Source organism: Equus quagga, chromosome 2, assembly GCF_021613505.1.
Source record: "Equus quagga isolate Etosha38 chromosome 2, UCLA_HA_Equagga_1.0, whole genome shotgun sequence".
NCBI classification, from domain to species: Eukaryota; Metazoa; Chordata; class Mammalia; order Perissodactyla; family Equidae; genus Equus; species Equus quagga.
The window spans coordinates 152,150,691-152,162,939 of record NC_060268.1 but is presented as its reverse complement, the minus strand read 5'-3'; the positions used below and the strand labels follow the sequence as shown (position 1 = coordinate 152,162,939).

General features: G+C 40.3%; 1 protein-coding gene across 2 annotated transcripts in view; it reads left to right on the top strand.

The window, feature by feature from the left end:
- BLNK (B cell linker) overlaps positions 1-12,249 on the top strand; it is an 82,249-nt gene that overhangs the window by 65,332 nt on the left and 4,668 nt on the right. For both annotated transcript variants that reach the window (XM_046652204.1, XM_046652205.1), the window contains exons 10-16: positions 1,659-1,686; positions 2,507-2,549; positions 4,842-4,926; positions 5,353-5,384; positions 8,542-8,618; positions 9,444-9,527; positions 11,316-11,471. In XM_046652204.1, coding sequence (XP_046508160.1) covers positions 1,659-1,686; positions 2,507-2,549; positions 4,842-4,926; positions 5,353-5,384; positions 8,542-8,618; positions 9,444-9,527; positions 11,316-11,471 — 505 coding nt within the window. The remainder of the gene's footprint in view (positions 1-1,658; positions 1,687-2,506; positions 2,550-4,841; positions 4,927-5,352; positions 5,385-8,541; positions 8,619-9,443; positions 9,528-11,315; positions 11,472-12,249) is intronic.

Here is a 12,249-nt window from a genome sequence, read left to right as displayed (position 1 = left end):
CGGAGCCTGCCTGGAATCCACAAAGGAGTTTTATCTGAGAATCGGGGGGAAGAGGGAAAACAGCTTTTCTGCTGTTTTCCTCTGGAAGTGCACACCTGCCCAAGCTCAGACAAAGGTACACCTCACATTACAATAGGCGTGTTCCTGAAGAGTGTGGAAACGAACCCCTGCTGCCTGTTCTTCTCCTCCACCCCCATGGCATGCTTCAAGCTGGACCAGGGGTGTCTCTGTTGAAATCGAAAACTGGTACTCTCTCCTCCCATAATTTTTTAGTTAAATCTTAGGTTCATTGACTTACAATGTTCCATAAGACAGAAGCTCCAGCACCTGAGTAATTTTGAGGCCCACTAGCAGGTTTCATCTTTACTTTCTCCTCCTCAGCTTCTCTTTGAAGTAGTTAATGATCTGTAAACAAACATGTACACCGTGCAGCATACACTATGGTGTTCAATCAAACAACACTGCCCGGGTTCCTTTCAAAAGGGAGATGAGTCATTCTTTCCTATTGAACTTAAAATGGCTTTGTAAACTGTCAGGTGAGTATTGTAATGTGTTAATATTACAAACAGTGACCCCACAATTTTATATTGGCTCAACAGGTTATTTTAAAAGCATATTTAAATATGTCCAAAGCTGGCCTGCATGGTTATAATCTTAATTCTGCCTCTGTGTAAAGCAAAGAAATTTGTGATTTCAGGGGTTTATTAACCAAAACTCTGTACACGTCTCTCTTGGCTCAGCTTTATCACTTTGGGCAAGTTACCTAGTCTCTCTGAGCCTCCATTTCCCAATCTCTAAAATGTGAGAATAACACCAAAAGGTCACTTTGAGGTTTAAATAAGATATAAAGAGCCTAATCCAGTGCCTGGCACCTTAGAGGCACTCGGGAATTGTTAGTATTCCTCACCCATACTTTCAGCTCTCAGCCAAAAACAAAGTGAGAGAGAGAGACAGCATTGAAAATAAATGCAGAAGAGAAGCATAAAACCTTAGCAATATTAGATTCCAATCTCTACTGGAACTAACACAAACCAGAATGTTAGGCAAGGCAAGCAACTTCAGGACCACAGATCACAGTGGTTTTCAAACTTGTGCCGGTCTTGAATTTCTCAGTTCGGAGTGAAATCCTAGGCAGATGTCCAGTAGAGAAGAGTCACGGGAAGAAGTGAGGCAGTTGGCATGGGGAGATGCTGGCTGCAAACTCACCTGCATGGCCACCTGCGTATCTCCACCCTCTCTCCCCAGACAGCAGTGCTGTTGGGGGAGGGGAGAGCTCTGCATGCACACTTTGAAAACACTGATTCTGGCCCTCATTTACAGATGAGGAAACTAAAGCTCAGACTGGCCTCACGGCCCAGAGGAAAAGGCCTGAGGTCATGGAGTAATTAGTAGCAGAACTAGAACAAGAGCTCAGTTATCCCAACTCCCTGGCAACTGGCGCTCCTGTTTATCCCCAGTTAACCCCTATGCCATCTGTCAGTGGACCCTATCTGAGACTAGGAGGATCATGACTAAATCCTGCTTCCATCTCTCTCCGCCCTTCATGGATTGTCTTCCTACACACTTGTATCACTTTCATTATTCTAGTTTAAATTTGAGAGTAAAATGATAAGTAGTCAGCTCCACTTTATCAAAGTTGATCTCTTTTTATTTCTCAGGAAAAAGCCAGCTACATCACTGAAGACAGTAAGTTAATTTTGCATTTAACCCACAATGTTTATTCTTATCTACTTATTTAAAGTTGACAATGCTTCCAGCTAAGGTGAACATAATCTTAGCAACTAAAGTTGCTGCCCGGAGAGTCCAAGAGAAATTTGGAATCCTCAGTTAGCCAAGGAAGATGCTGCATGGGAGGAGTTCATCCTCCCTTGACCCTGGCGGCTTCACTGAGTGTCAGTGGCAGATCAGAGGCGGCGGCCCGGCTCCCTGCCTCCCATGACGTCTGTTTTCCCCATGGGAGCACCTGTGTCTGCTTCCCACTCCGTGGCCAGGGAGCTAATGGCTGACAATAGCATATCAGGCACACATAGGCCTGACTAAACTCAGATTCTGGCCAGAATTTTGGGAACCTCGGCCAGCCCACTATTCAAGAAAGCCCACCTTGACCCGGTACCTACTCTGTAGCCTGCCATTTACAATCACTTAGCAAACACCAAGAAGGAGGGGCCCAAGACTGAATCAGATGCCAGATTCCCACTGTGCAAGCACTGGTACCTGGCAGCTGCTGGGAGCCATGGTATTCACTGGCACTGTTGACAGCAGGGAGGTCCCCACACCAAGATGACACTGCACCTTCCATGACACACTTCCAGTCCATTGTCACTTCATGCAAAGTTGGGCTGGGGGTTGTGTGTTTTTAATTGTTGTTCTTCTGATTGAAGGAATAGCTATGTGTCAAAGAAATGCTCTCCCCAAATATTTATTTTAATAATATTGCTTTGGCTTTTATTTCCACATTTTTCATATTCCACAGTATTAAATATTCTTGCTTTTTTTTTTTTAATAGACTCCAGTTGCCTCTCAACAGAATGCCTCAAGTGTTTGTGAAGGTAAGTCTATGTTATTTTGAAGGATGAGCATGTCTTCTAAAAGTTATTTTAATTAAGAATTTGTATGTAATTTCATTTCTAAATTTCTTTCGTTATTTATAAGGCTTTTGTAAATTGAAACTCAATTTTCTAAACAAAACAGCCTGCGCTTTGCAGTGAGTAGTGAGCCACAGAGCTGGTCGGAACCTGAGCTTGCTGGGCAACATCTTCGGGGTAGGCTACAGTCTGCACGCCCCAAACCTGCCTGTTTGTAGACAGATATGACTTGCCAGACAGTGCTATGACCTTACATAGGTGAGAAGACTTATTTAGGGCCATTCACGTATCTTAGAACTAACAGTTTAGTGAAGGTAACGAAATTTTTAAAAATCTATTTATTTGAACAAGTTCTTTTGCTACGTTTTCAAAATAATGTTTTCTGAGTTCAAATGTCTGTCTTCTCAGTACATCTTCAAATGCCTTCCTTCTTTTGTTTTATCATAACCCAAAATCCTTACATATACTTTTTGTTAGAACTTTCCCATTTAAAAAAATACTTGTATTTGAAAAAATACCAGGGAAAAAACCAGAAAGAAGGAAGAATCATCCATAATCTTAGCACTCGAAACACTATATAGAAGTTAAAGTCCTGCACCCACTTAATTCCACACGAAAGTACCCAGTGTTACAAGCTTAGTGTTCTTCTCACCGTTTCCTGAGTTAATATGGGCACATCTACATAAAGTGTTCTGCTTTCTCTGATGATGGATGGTCCTTACCTTTTCTGAATGTGCACTATGACTCACCTGTCTGCTTTAAGTGCTCCACTGGGTTTTTCACATCTGTTTCCCACATCTTTTTCCCCTGGGCTATTTCTGAACCATCACTGCCTTCTGCTGTCGTGCTTTCTTCTGCCTTTCCTTTGATGCTTTTGCCCTGCTATCCTTCCATTCCCTACAGTCTTCCGTGCCTGTTGAGCAGGGAGCTGGGAGTAATAGTGGAGCCTTTGGGTGAGCTTCTGCAGGAAGTAAGTACAAGCCTGTGCAAATGTCCTGCCTTCGGGGGCCTCTGAAATCCAGCAGAGAAGGGGCTCATGGCATGCCCCATGCAGCTTGGGTGTCCTCATTCCTAAAGGGCTCCCAGTGCAGGAGCTTGGCATGCCATCTCTTTTGTGACTTAGTTCAAGAGCAGAGACAATGGCCATCCAAACCCAAAGCCATGAGTGGCCTCTTCTGGCCTAGGAAGGAAGCCTCCAGCATGGCAGGGGCAACGCAGGTGTGGTCAAAGCTCATCAGGCTGTGGGTACCTAGCGTGTTCCTTGTCTTTCCTTCTGAAATTATCAAGTCGTAAAGTCGTGAACAAAACACCTCACATGGCGGCTCAAAGTAAATTGCCACAAACGTGAAACACAATCTTCAGAGGTTCAAGGCTTCTGAATTTCGCTACACCACAAGAAACCCTGAAGTCTATCTTATTGTCTGTTTGAATCTTTGAGTTCTTACTGCTTTTATTCCTTTTGGGTTCCTGTAACGGGAGATCAATAGTTCTCCACCTTTCTTCCCTGCGGGCGGACATACTCATAGACATACCCAGATCTTAACACGCCCTAGACCAAATTTGAGAGAGAATAAAGCATTAAAATAATTTATAATCACATTTATCAATGGTTCAGCAGTAAAGTTCACTACGGGCTTCAACATAAATTTCTTACATTTCAGGTTATGCCCATTTCCCTGTGTACCAGTTACAACTCCACCCCTTCCTCTCCCACTCAGGAAAACACAGTGAAATGCAAGTGAGATCAACATTATTCTAAGGATACCCTTGAATTTGCTCAATTAATTTTTCAAAAAGAGTAGATCATTTGCAAACTCTGATATTTTACCTCTTATCCGTAAGAAATGATTTATACCACATCTTATGACTAATGAAGATACACCGGGGTGTTGTAAGACCTGTGTGGAGCCACATAGAAAGCAGGGGTGGCTAAAATGTGTTCATTTTCTGACTCCCACCTGTACTCACACACTTAAAGGTCCAGACCCCAAGGGTTCAGTCCCCATGTACATTGCCAAGGGGTGACTGCAGAGGTGGCAGGGTGTGCCTGTAACGCTGCTGGGCAGGAGTCCTGGTCCTAATAGCACAAACACATCCCCAGACTGACAGGTGCACAAATGGATTACATCCTGGTGAAAGACAAGTTTGTGGGAAGACATCTGACCAAATCTGGTTCGTCTCAGTTGATGTTGCTGGGTTTGGGCATGGGGACAGATGTTTCACTCTAATCCTAATATGAGAATTTTCTTAATGCAGAAAAACCTATACCTGCTGAACGCCACCGAGGGTCTAGTCACAGACAAGAAAATATGCCATCACCTGTGTTTCCTCCTGCCCAGAAGTAAGAATCCTTTCCTTTAAAAATAAATTTCCTCGATGCCTGCATTGTTACACTGCACAGTGACACAGGCTGGTAGTGCTTGGTAAAGATCTGATATTTCATTGCTTTGCAATTAAATTTAAAAAGGTATTAAGTAGGTAACAACTTTAAAAGAACTGTTTAGAATCGCAGAAACCTAATACTCAGGTTAATTATCAGACTTAACTAAAATCTAACACTTTAGTCAAGTCTACTCCTTTCAAAAACCCAAGGGAACAATTTACTTATCTTGAAGGTTTTGGTGCCCCTCCTATCTTTAGATATGTTTTGTTGACCATTTGTGTTGACTCCTTTGTAATGTTCCTTTAGAGCATCTTCAGAGCAAACAAAAAGTCAAACTTAATTTTGTGCTTTGCCTTTTAATTAATCTGAACTTCTTCCTTTCAGACAAATTCATCAAAAACCCATACCTCTGCCAAGTAAGTACAATGAAGTCCTGAAGAGCAGTATCAGGTAGTGGTTAAGGTCAGATCTTCGTGTCTGAGCCATCCAGGATCTAACACAACACTGCCACTTCCAGCTGGAGGATCTCAGTATCCTCTCTGGCTTGTTTCCTCATCTGTAAAATGGGGCCAAGAATATTTATTCCATAGGGTTGTTTTGAAAAGTTAATAGATTTGAGATAACTTTTACTTTTTTCTTTTTTACTATTGATTGAATATTTTACTGGTCATCTTTTACTTATTTATTTATTTATTTTTACAAAAACAACAGAACTGTTTTCACAATAAGAAGAGTAAGTAAAACAACATATGGGCAGTACCTAGTGTAGTGCTTGGTACACAGAAGGTCTTCAATAGCTGAAAGCTATTTAAATTAAATCTAAAATACATTTTAATGATCATAAAATACATCTACAAAAGGTACCCTGAAAAGAAGATTTGGCAAATATCTGGATAATTTTCCCGGGGCAGACAATACATCACCCTGAAAATATATGAAGTCAGGCTTGCAGAACATAACTGCCCAAACCTTGGTTTGCTTTCTACTAAAATTTCAAATTTCAAATTTTAATTTAAAATTCTAAACACAAAGTGAAAATGCTTTGGCTATGGAAATTTTATTTTTCCTTATGGAAAGCTCTATTATACCTTTTATTGTTTTTCAACCCAAGTCATTCTTTCAGTTGACAAATATTTATTGACCATCTGCCATGTGCCAGGCGCTGTTCTAGACAGGGGATACAGCAGTGAATAAAACAGAGTCCCTGCCCTATGAAGCTTCTATTCTGCTGAAGGAGACAGGAGAAATAAACAATAGATAAGTCATATAACGTCAGGTAAATGCTTAAGGGCTATAAAGAATAACAAAGCAAGTTGGTGGAGATGGGGTCACAGAGAATCCTGGAGGCAGTGAGGGCTGCCATCTTAGATGAGGTGGTCAAGGAAACCTCATCTGTAAAATGGGGTCAAATAGCTGCTCCCATAAAGGGCCAATGTGAGGACAAAATGCGCTAAGATGTGGCTCAATAAAACAGAATAGGACTGGCACATATTCAGGGATCAGACAATGTCAGCCTTGAATTCCCCCAGCTGCACAAACGGCAGAAACCGCCAACCACCTTGTACCGTGTGCTGTGGGAGAGCCTGACCACCCGCCCTCCTTTGCTGCTCCCACTGGGCGTACCATCCCTTCCCTCATACCCAACCTTGCTGGGGCTGCCAGGCCCTCACTGGTCCCTCCTGTTACGACGGTGGCTTTCTCCTTTGAACACCCAGGCACTGTCATCTGAAGTACTTAGTTCATCTAAGCCTGTCTCTCCTGCAGACTTCCCCTCCTAATAAAGGACAACTGGTTGCTCTGGTTAAAAACCTTAGAGTCACCCATGACTCTTCACTTGCTTTCTTCACATGCCTTCCAGCTAAATATATTCCTTCAAAATATATCTGGAATTCAGCATTCTCACTGCTTCCACTGATGCCGTCTGTTCCAAGCCGCCATCATCTCCTTCCTGGAGTTGCAAGAAGAGCAAACTGCCCTCCTCTCTCTGCCCTTGCCCCTTCTATCTGTTTCCAGCCTTGCAGCCAAGAGTGACCTTGTTCAAAGACAGGCAGATCACATTACTACTCTGTTCAAAACTCTCTCCAAAAGCTTCCTGTATCATGCTTGTTAAAGCTCAAGTCATGCTAAGGGGTCCACCAGGTCACAAATCAGGTGCCTTCATGACCTCCTGTCTGGCTTTATCCCTTATTCCTCCTCCTTTTCTCACTGCACTCTGGGCAGGGTGGCCTCCTCTCCATTCCTCAGATATGCCAGGCTCTTGCATTCACTGTTCCCTGTACCTGGAACATTCTTTCATGAGATAGCCACATGCCTCCTCCCTCTCCACCTGCAGATCTTACCCAAGTGTCCCCTCAGTGAGGCCTGTACTACTTGTCCAAGGCCATCCCCAACCCACTTTCCTGCTTATTTTTCTCCATAGCACTCATGACTCTGCAACAGTGTATATGCATTGACTTATGTCTTCATTGCCTCTCTCACTCCATTGAAATTTGAGCTCCAAGAGGGCAGGGAATTTTGCTGTTTTGTTGACTGCTGTATATTCCCAATGATCACAATGCTCAGCAAGGCGCACAATGATGAATGAATGAATGAATGAATGAATACTAATGAATGTTAAGTAGTTTCTCTATTTCATGTGTCTTCACAATTAGACTGTAAACTCCTTGAGGGAGTTTATGCCTTAAGGTAGCAATTCTCAAATATTTTGGTCTCAGGAGCATTTTAACACTCCTAAAATTATTGCAGACCAAAAGCACTTTGGTTTACATGTTTCTTTTTATTGATATTTAATGTATTAATTGAAACAGACATTTAAAACATATTTATTAATCTACTTTTAAAATATTAAACTCATTGCATGTTAATATAAATAGTATATTTTTATGAAAAATAGCTATTTCCCAAACAAAAACAATTTAGTAGGGAGAGTGGTATTGTTTTACATTTTTTAAGTCCCTTTAATGCCTGGAGTAGCAGAGACAGCTGGATTCTCATATCTGCTTCTACATTCAATCTGTTGCAATATGTTTTTCTGGTTGAAGTACATGAAGAAAATTGGGCTTCACAAAGATATGCGTTTGGAAAAGACCTTGCAAATGTCCTGAAAGGATCTTGGGTATTCCTGGGGCTTCTTCTTTCTTCTTTCTTCTTTCTTCTTTCTTCTTCTTCTTCCTTTCTTCTTCTTCTTCTCCCTGAGCTAACATCTGTTACCAATCTTCCTTTTTTCACTTGAGGAAGATTGTTACTGAACTAACATCTGTGGCAGTCTTTCTCCATTTTGTATGTGGGACACTGCCACAGCATGGCCTGATGAGCGGTTCATAGGTCCTCGCCAGGATTTGAACCTGCGAACCCTGGGCCACTGAAACAGCGTGTGCAAACTTAACCACTATTCCACAGGGCCAGCTCTGAGAACCATTGCTCTTAAGGATATTTTGGTGTCTGTGTGATTTTTTATGTGTATGATTTTTCAGTGTGTGTGTCCCCTGGAGCACCTAGCACAATGTTGAGGTATAGGCATAGTAACTGCTCAAGATTTAATGAAGATCCATGGATTTTTCAAATCCCTTTCAGGATTTCCAGAAGGGGGAAGTCCAACCGTGGATGGCCCATTACCTGGCTTTTCATCTAATTCTAATTTGTCAGAACAGGTATGAAATGAACTCTTATTGTTACCAGTAAACTGCAGAAAAGGGCATGTCATCTTGTAAGAGAGAGTTTGGAGTGAAGCTTGAGAACAGACTATATTTTAAGTCAGCTTGTGAGTTGTCATTTGCTGATGGGTACAGAGTACATTTTTATTTTCAATGATTAAGACCTTGCTCCATTTATTCCAATTTGTATTCCAGATGCCCTAAATAACAATTCGTGTTTTTTCAAAACTAGCAAAGAAGTGTGCTGTTTTTATTGTTCTTTCTCTCACATGGATTCTATTTAAACTATGTAATTTTCTCAGAATAGATCTGTGGAAGCACATGATATCAAAACACCTAGAACAACACAGTTTAAAAAAAGGAAAAGGGCTCTGTGTGCCCTTGGGCAAGTCTCTCTAAGCGTTCTCAAGGATGAGAGCATGTATCCTTCTTGCCTTCAAAGTGGTTACAAGAATCAAATAAGATAATATTTGTAAAAACACCTTGATAACTATAAAGTGCTCCACAAGGCAGCAACAATAAGATCACGATGGAAAGAGAGATTATAGCTCATTTAGGAGAAAGGAATAAATGGTACAGAAATCCAGCAGGATTTAGATCTTATGTTCAAGTACTAACATTAGCAGCTAAGGCCAAGTGGGAAAAAAAGTCAACTACATAATCCTGTGATTGATCAAAGGAAGCATAAAACTCATTTTCAAGCTACTGGTCCAAATGTAATTAGGCCTGTCTTGGTAATGCAAAATGGGACTTTGTTTTTAATGCACAGGAGATATGGTGTGATTGAAGGCCTATCTCATGCTTAACAATGCTGTTTCATAGGAAGCTGACGTTCACTGTAAGCCATGGTATGCTGGTGCCTGTGATCGAAAGTCTGCTGAAGAGGCACTATACAGATCAAACAAGGTTTGACCATTTTAAAATCTCATATTCTGCCCTTAGACTATACTAGGCACAGTTGTCATCCTGATAATATGCAATTAAATAGTTGCAACAATTATGAATGCAGGGATCTTTTATCTTTACTTAGTCAAGAGGAGTTGCCATCCCCTCCTCTCTTTCAAGCATCTCCCTCTTTGTTCCTCCATCTCATTTCCACCTGTCCTTTCATCTCTGTGGGATCCAGAGGCTCCACTGCTCTCCAGACAGTGGGAGAGAAGAAGGCTCCGGGGGGAGATCTCCAGAAGGCTTGGTGCCTCATGAGATCCATCCAAGAGTGAGAAGTAACAGGCTATTTTGGATCAATGCATGAGATAGAAGATTGAGGTCAAGATGGCAAAAAGTATCTGGAAACACATTTTGTGGAGAGTCCAGTTTATATACTGTGTTTAGCCACTCTTGTTTTAGTCCTAGTTCTACAATTAAACATATTAAATGTTCTCCATCAGGCCCTTTGCTGGCTTCCCCGGTTCTCTCTTTTTGTCTGAGGAAGCTCACCTTGTAGTAGATTCTCAGGAAGGACTGTGTTTTCACTGTTTCCTGTACTCTTGCACATTCAAAACTATTTTTCATAGCCTGATACCTGGAGGAAATCTTGGCTGGATATAAAATCTTTGGTTTGAGTTTTTAAAAGTGTTGCTCTGCTGGATTGCCTTGTTCTCTCTGCTGCTTTTGAGAGTCTAATGCTAATGTTATTTTCTTGCCCTTATAAATAATTTGATATTTTAATCTGAAGGCTCTATAGGCTTTTTGTTTTTAAAGCCTTATAGTTTTGCCAGAATATATCTCTGAGTTGATTTCCAGGTCAATTTTTTCATATAGATGGAAGCCCTTTCATCATGTACATTTAAGTTTTCTCTTATTTCCAATACATTTTCTTAAATTAGTCTTAAAGAGTCTCCATCATTTTGGATATTCCATCATTTTGTTTTTCTTCTTCAAGGCCTCAAATTACATGCGTTTTGGACCTTTTTGGTCTTTCTTTCATTCCACCCACTCTGACCCTATTGTACTTCTTGCTTTAATCTTTTTCTTTTTCTGTCTTGGTTGTTCCATGCCTTCCTCCGGTCATTTATTAGTCTTCATTTGAGGCTGTTTTCCCTTGGGCATCTTGTGATTTCTTCTTCATTTCTGAGATAGGTTTGTCTTTCTCTTCAATTTCTCTCCTGAGTTGGATTGAAACTCTGGTTGCATTTCTTCTTCCTGCTTTTGTCCATTTTTTTGTTCCTAATTTTTGAATTTATGCTTCTAGAATATTTTATAAAATATATAATTAAATTTAAAATGTATTATGGGTTTTTTTCTGCTCCTATTCAAGTTTTTGGGGAGAAAATTTTTATGAGCTGAAATGTTTTGATTCTCAATTTCTGCTTCCTTCTTATAATACTTTTGAATGGCATTTGTTTTGATCTTTTTTTATTCATAGGCAACTTGTGGACAGAGTTCCTGGTTTAAGAGTGCTCTCTAGGTTTGATCTTAATGTGTCCTTTCACACGTTTCTAAATCCCATAAACATAATGTCTTATTTACTGCATCAAAAGCTAGCATTGACCTCACCCAGGATTTTCTATAAGTATATATTTTACTGAAGTATTTTCTTGGAAAATAATAAAACAAACTCTAATTAATAAAAAAAATCATATAAATAAATAATTACCTTTTGAATATAATATAGATATTTTTCATAAACTGATTTCTAACCTGTGGAAATATAAGTACTAGTAACCATAATTATGCTTTCCTTTTAATAAACAGGATGGATCATTTCTTATTCGGAAAAGCTCTGGCCATGATTCCAAACAGCCATATACACTAGTTGTATTCTTTAATAAGCGAGTATATAATATCCCTGTGCGATTTATTGAAGCAACAAAACAGTATGCTTTGGGCAGGAAGAAAAATGGTGAAGAGGTCAGTAATTTGTCTTTTAATCCAATTCTATAACTCTATATTGAGCACAATGGCATCATATTGTATTAGGTGCTAGAGATGAGAAGAAAGGATGCAAGAATATTTGGTACAAGGCTTGCATACATGTCGTAAATAGAGGACAAGATAAAATAATATGTTCAGGCCATATATTCTATGAGAGAACAGAAAGGACTTAAGACTCACATGATGTGAAGGCTACATCTTAGTCCTTTTATCCTGTTACTTAGGGGGATCAGTCTGATTCAGTGTTTCAGTCCAGGGGGACATAGAAATCAAGGTTGAAATGTCAAGTAGAATTAATGTTGTAAGAATCAAGGTCAGTGTTCAGAGCTCCTAAGTTAAGAACTAGGATCTCAGCTCAAGTACAAAGGTAGATTACCAGGTAAGGATCAGAGGAGATGCAGAAACTTGAGTTGAAAACTTAGACTATAGCCCTTGGACCAAAATGAGCTTTTGGGTCTGCAGCAAGAAAAAAGCATTACAATAGGTCTTGAATATTAACCAAACATGAATATAAACTCCTTTTTAATCTGTACCAAACTCAGTGTTTACCATATCTCCATTTAGCCAGCTTGTTCATATAAGTGAGCCCTGAAACATGGGCTGGAGTAATCCATGAATGGTCAGAAAGGGAGTGATATTTATTCTGTTCTTGAGTGATGCATTGAATTTGAATAGGTAGAATGAAGGTTGGAGGAGATGAGACGGAGAAAAGTGAAAAGAACACTCTAAGCAGAGAAAATAGCATTTAAAAAGT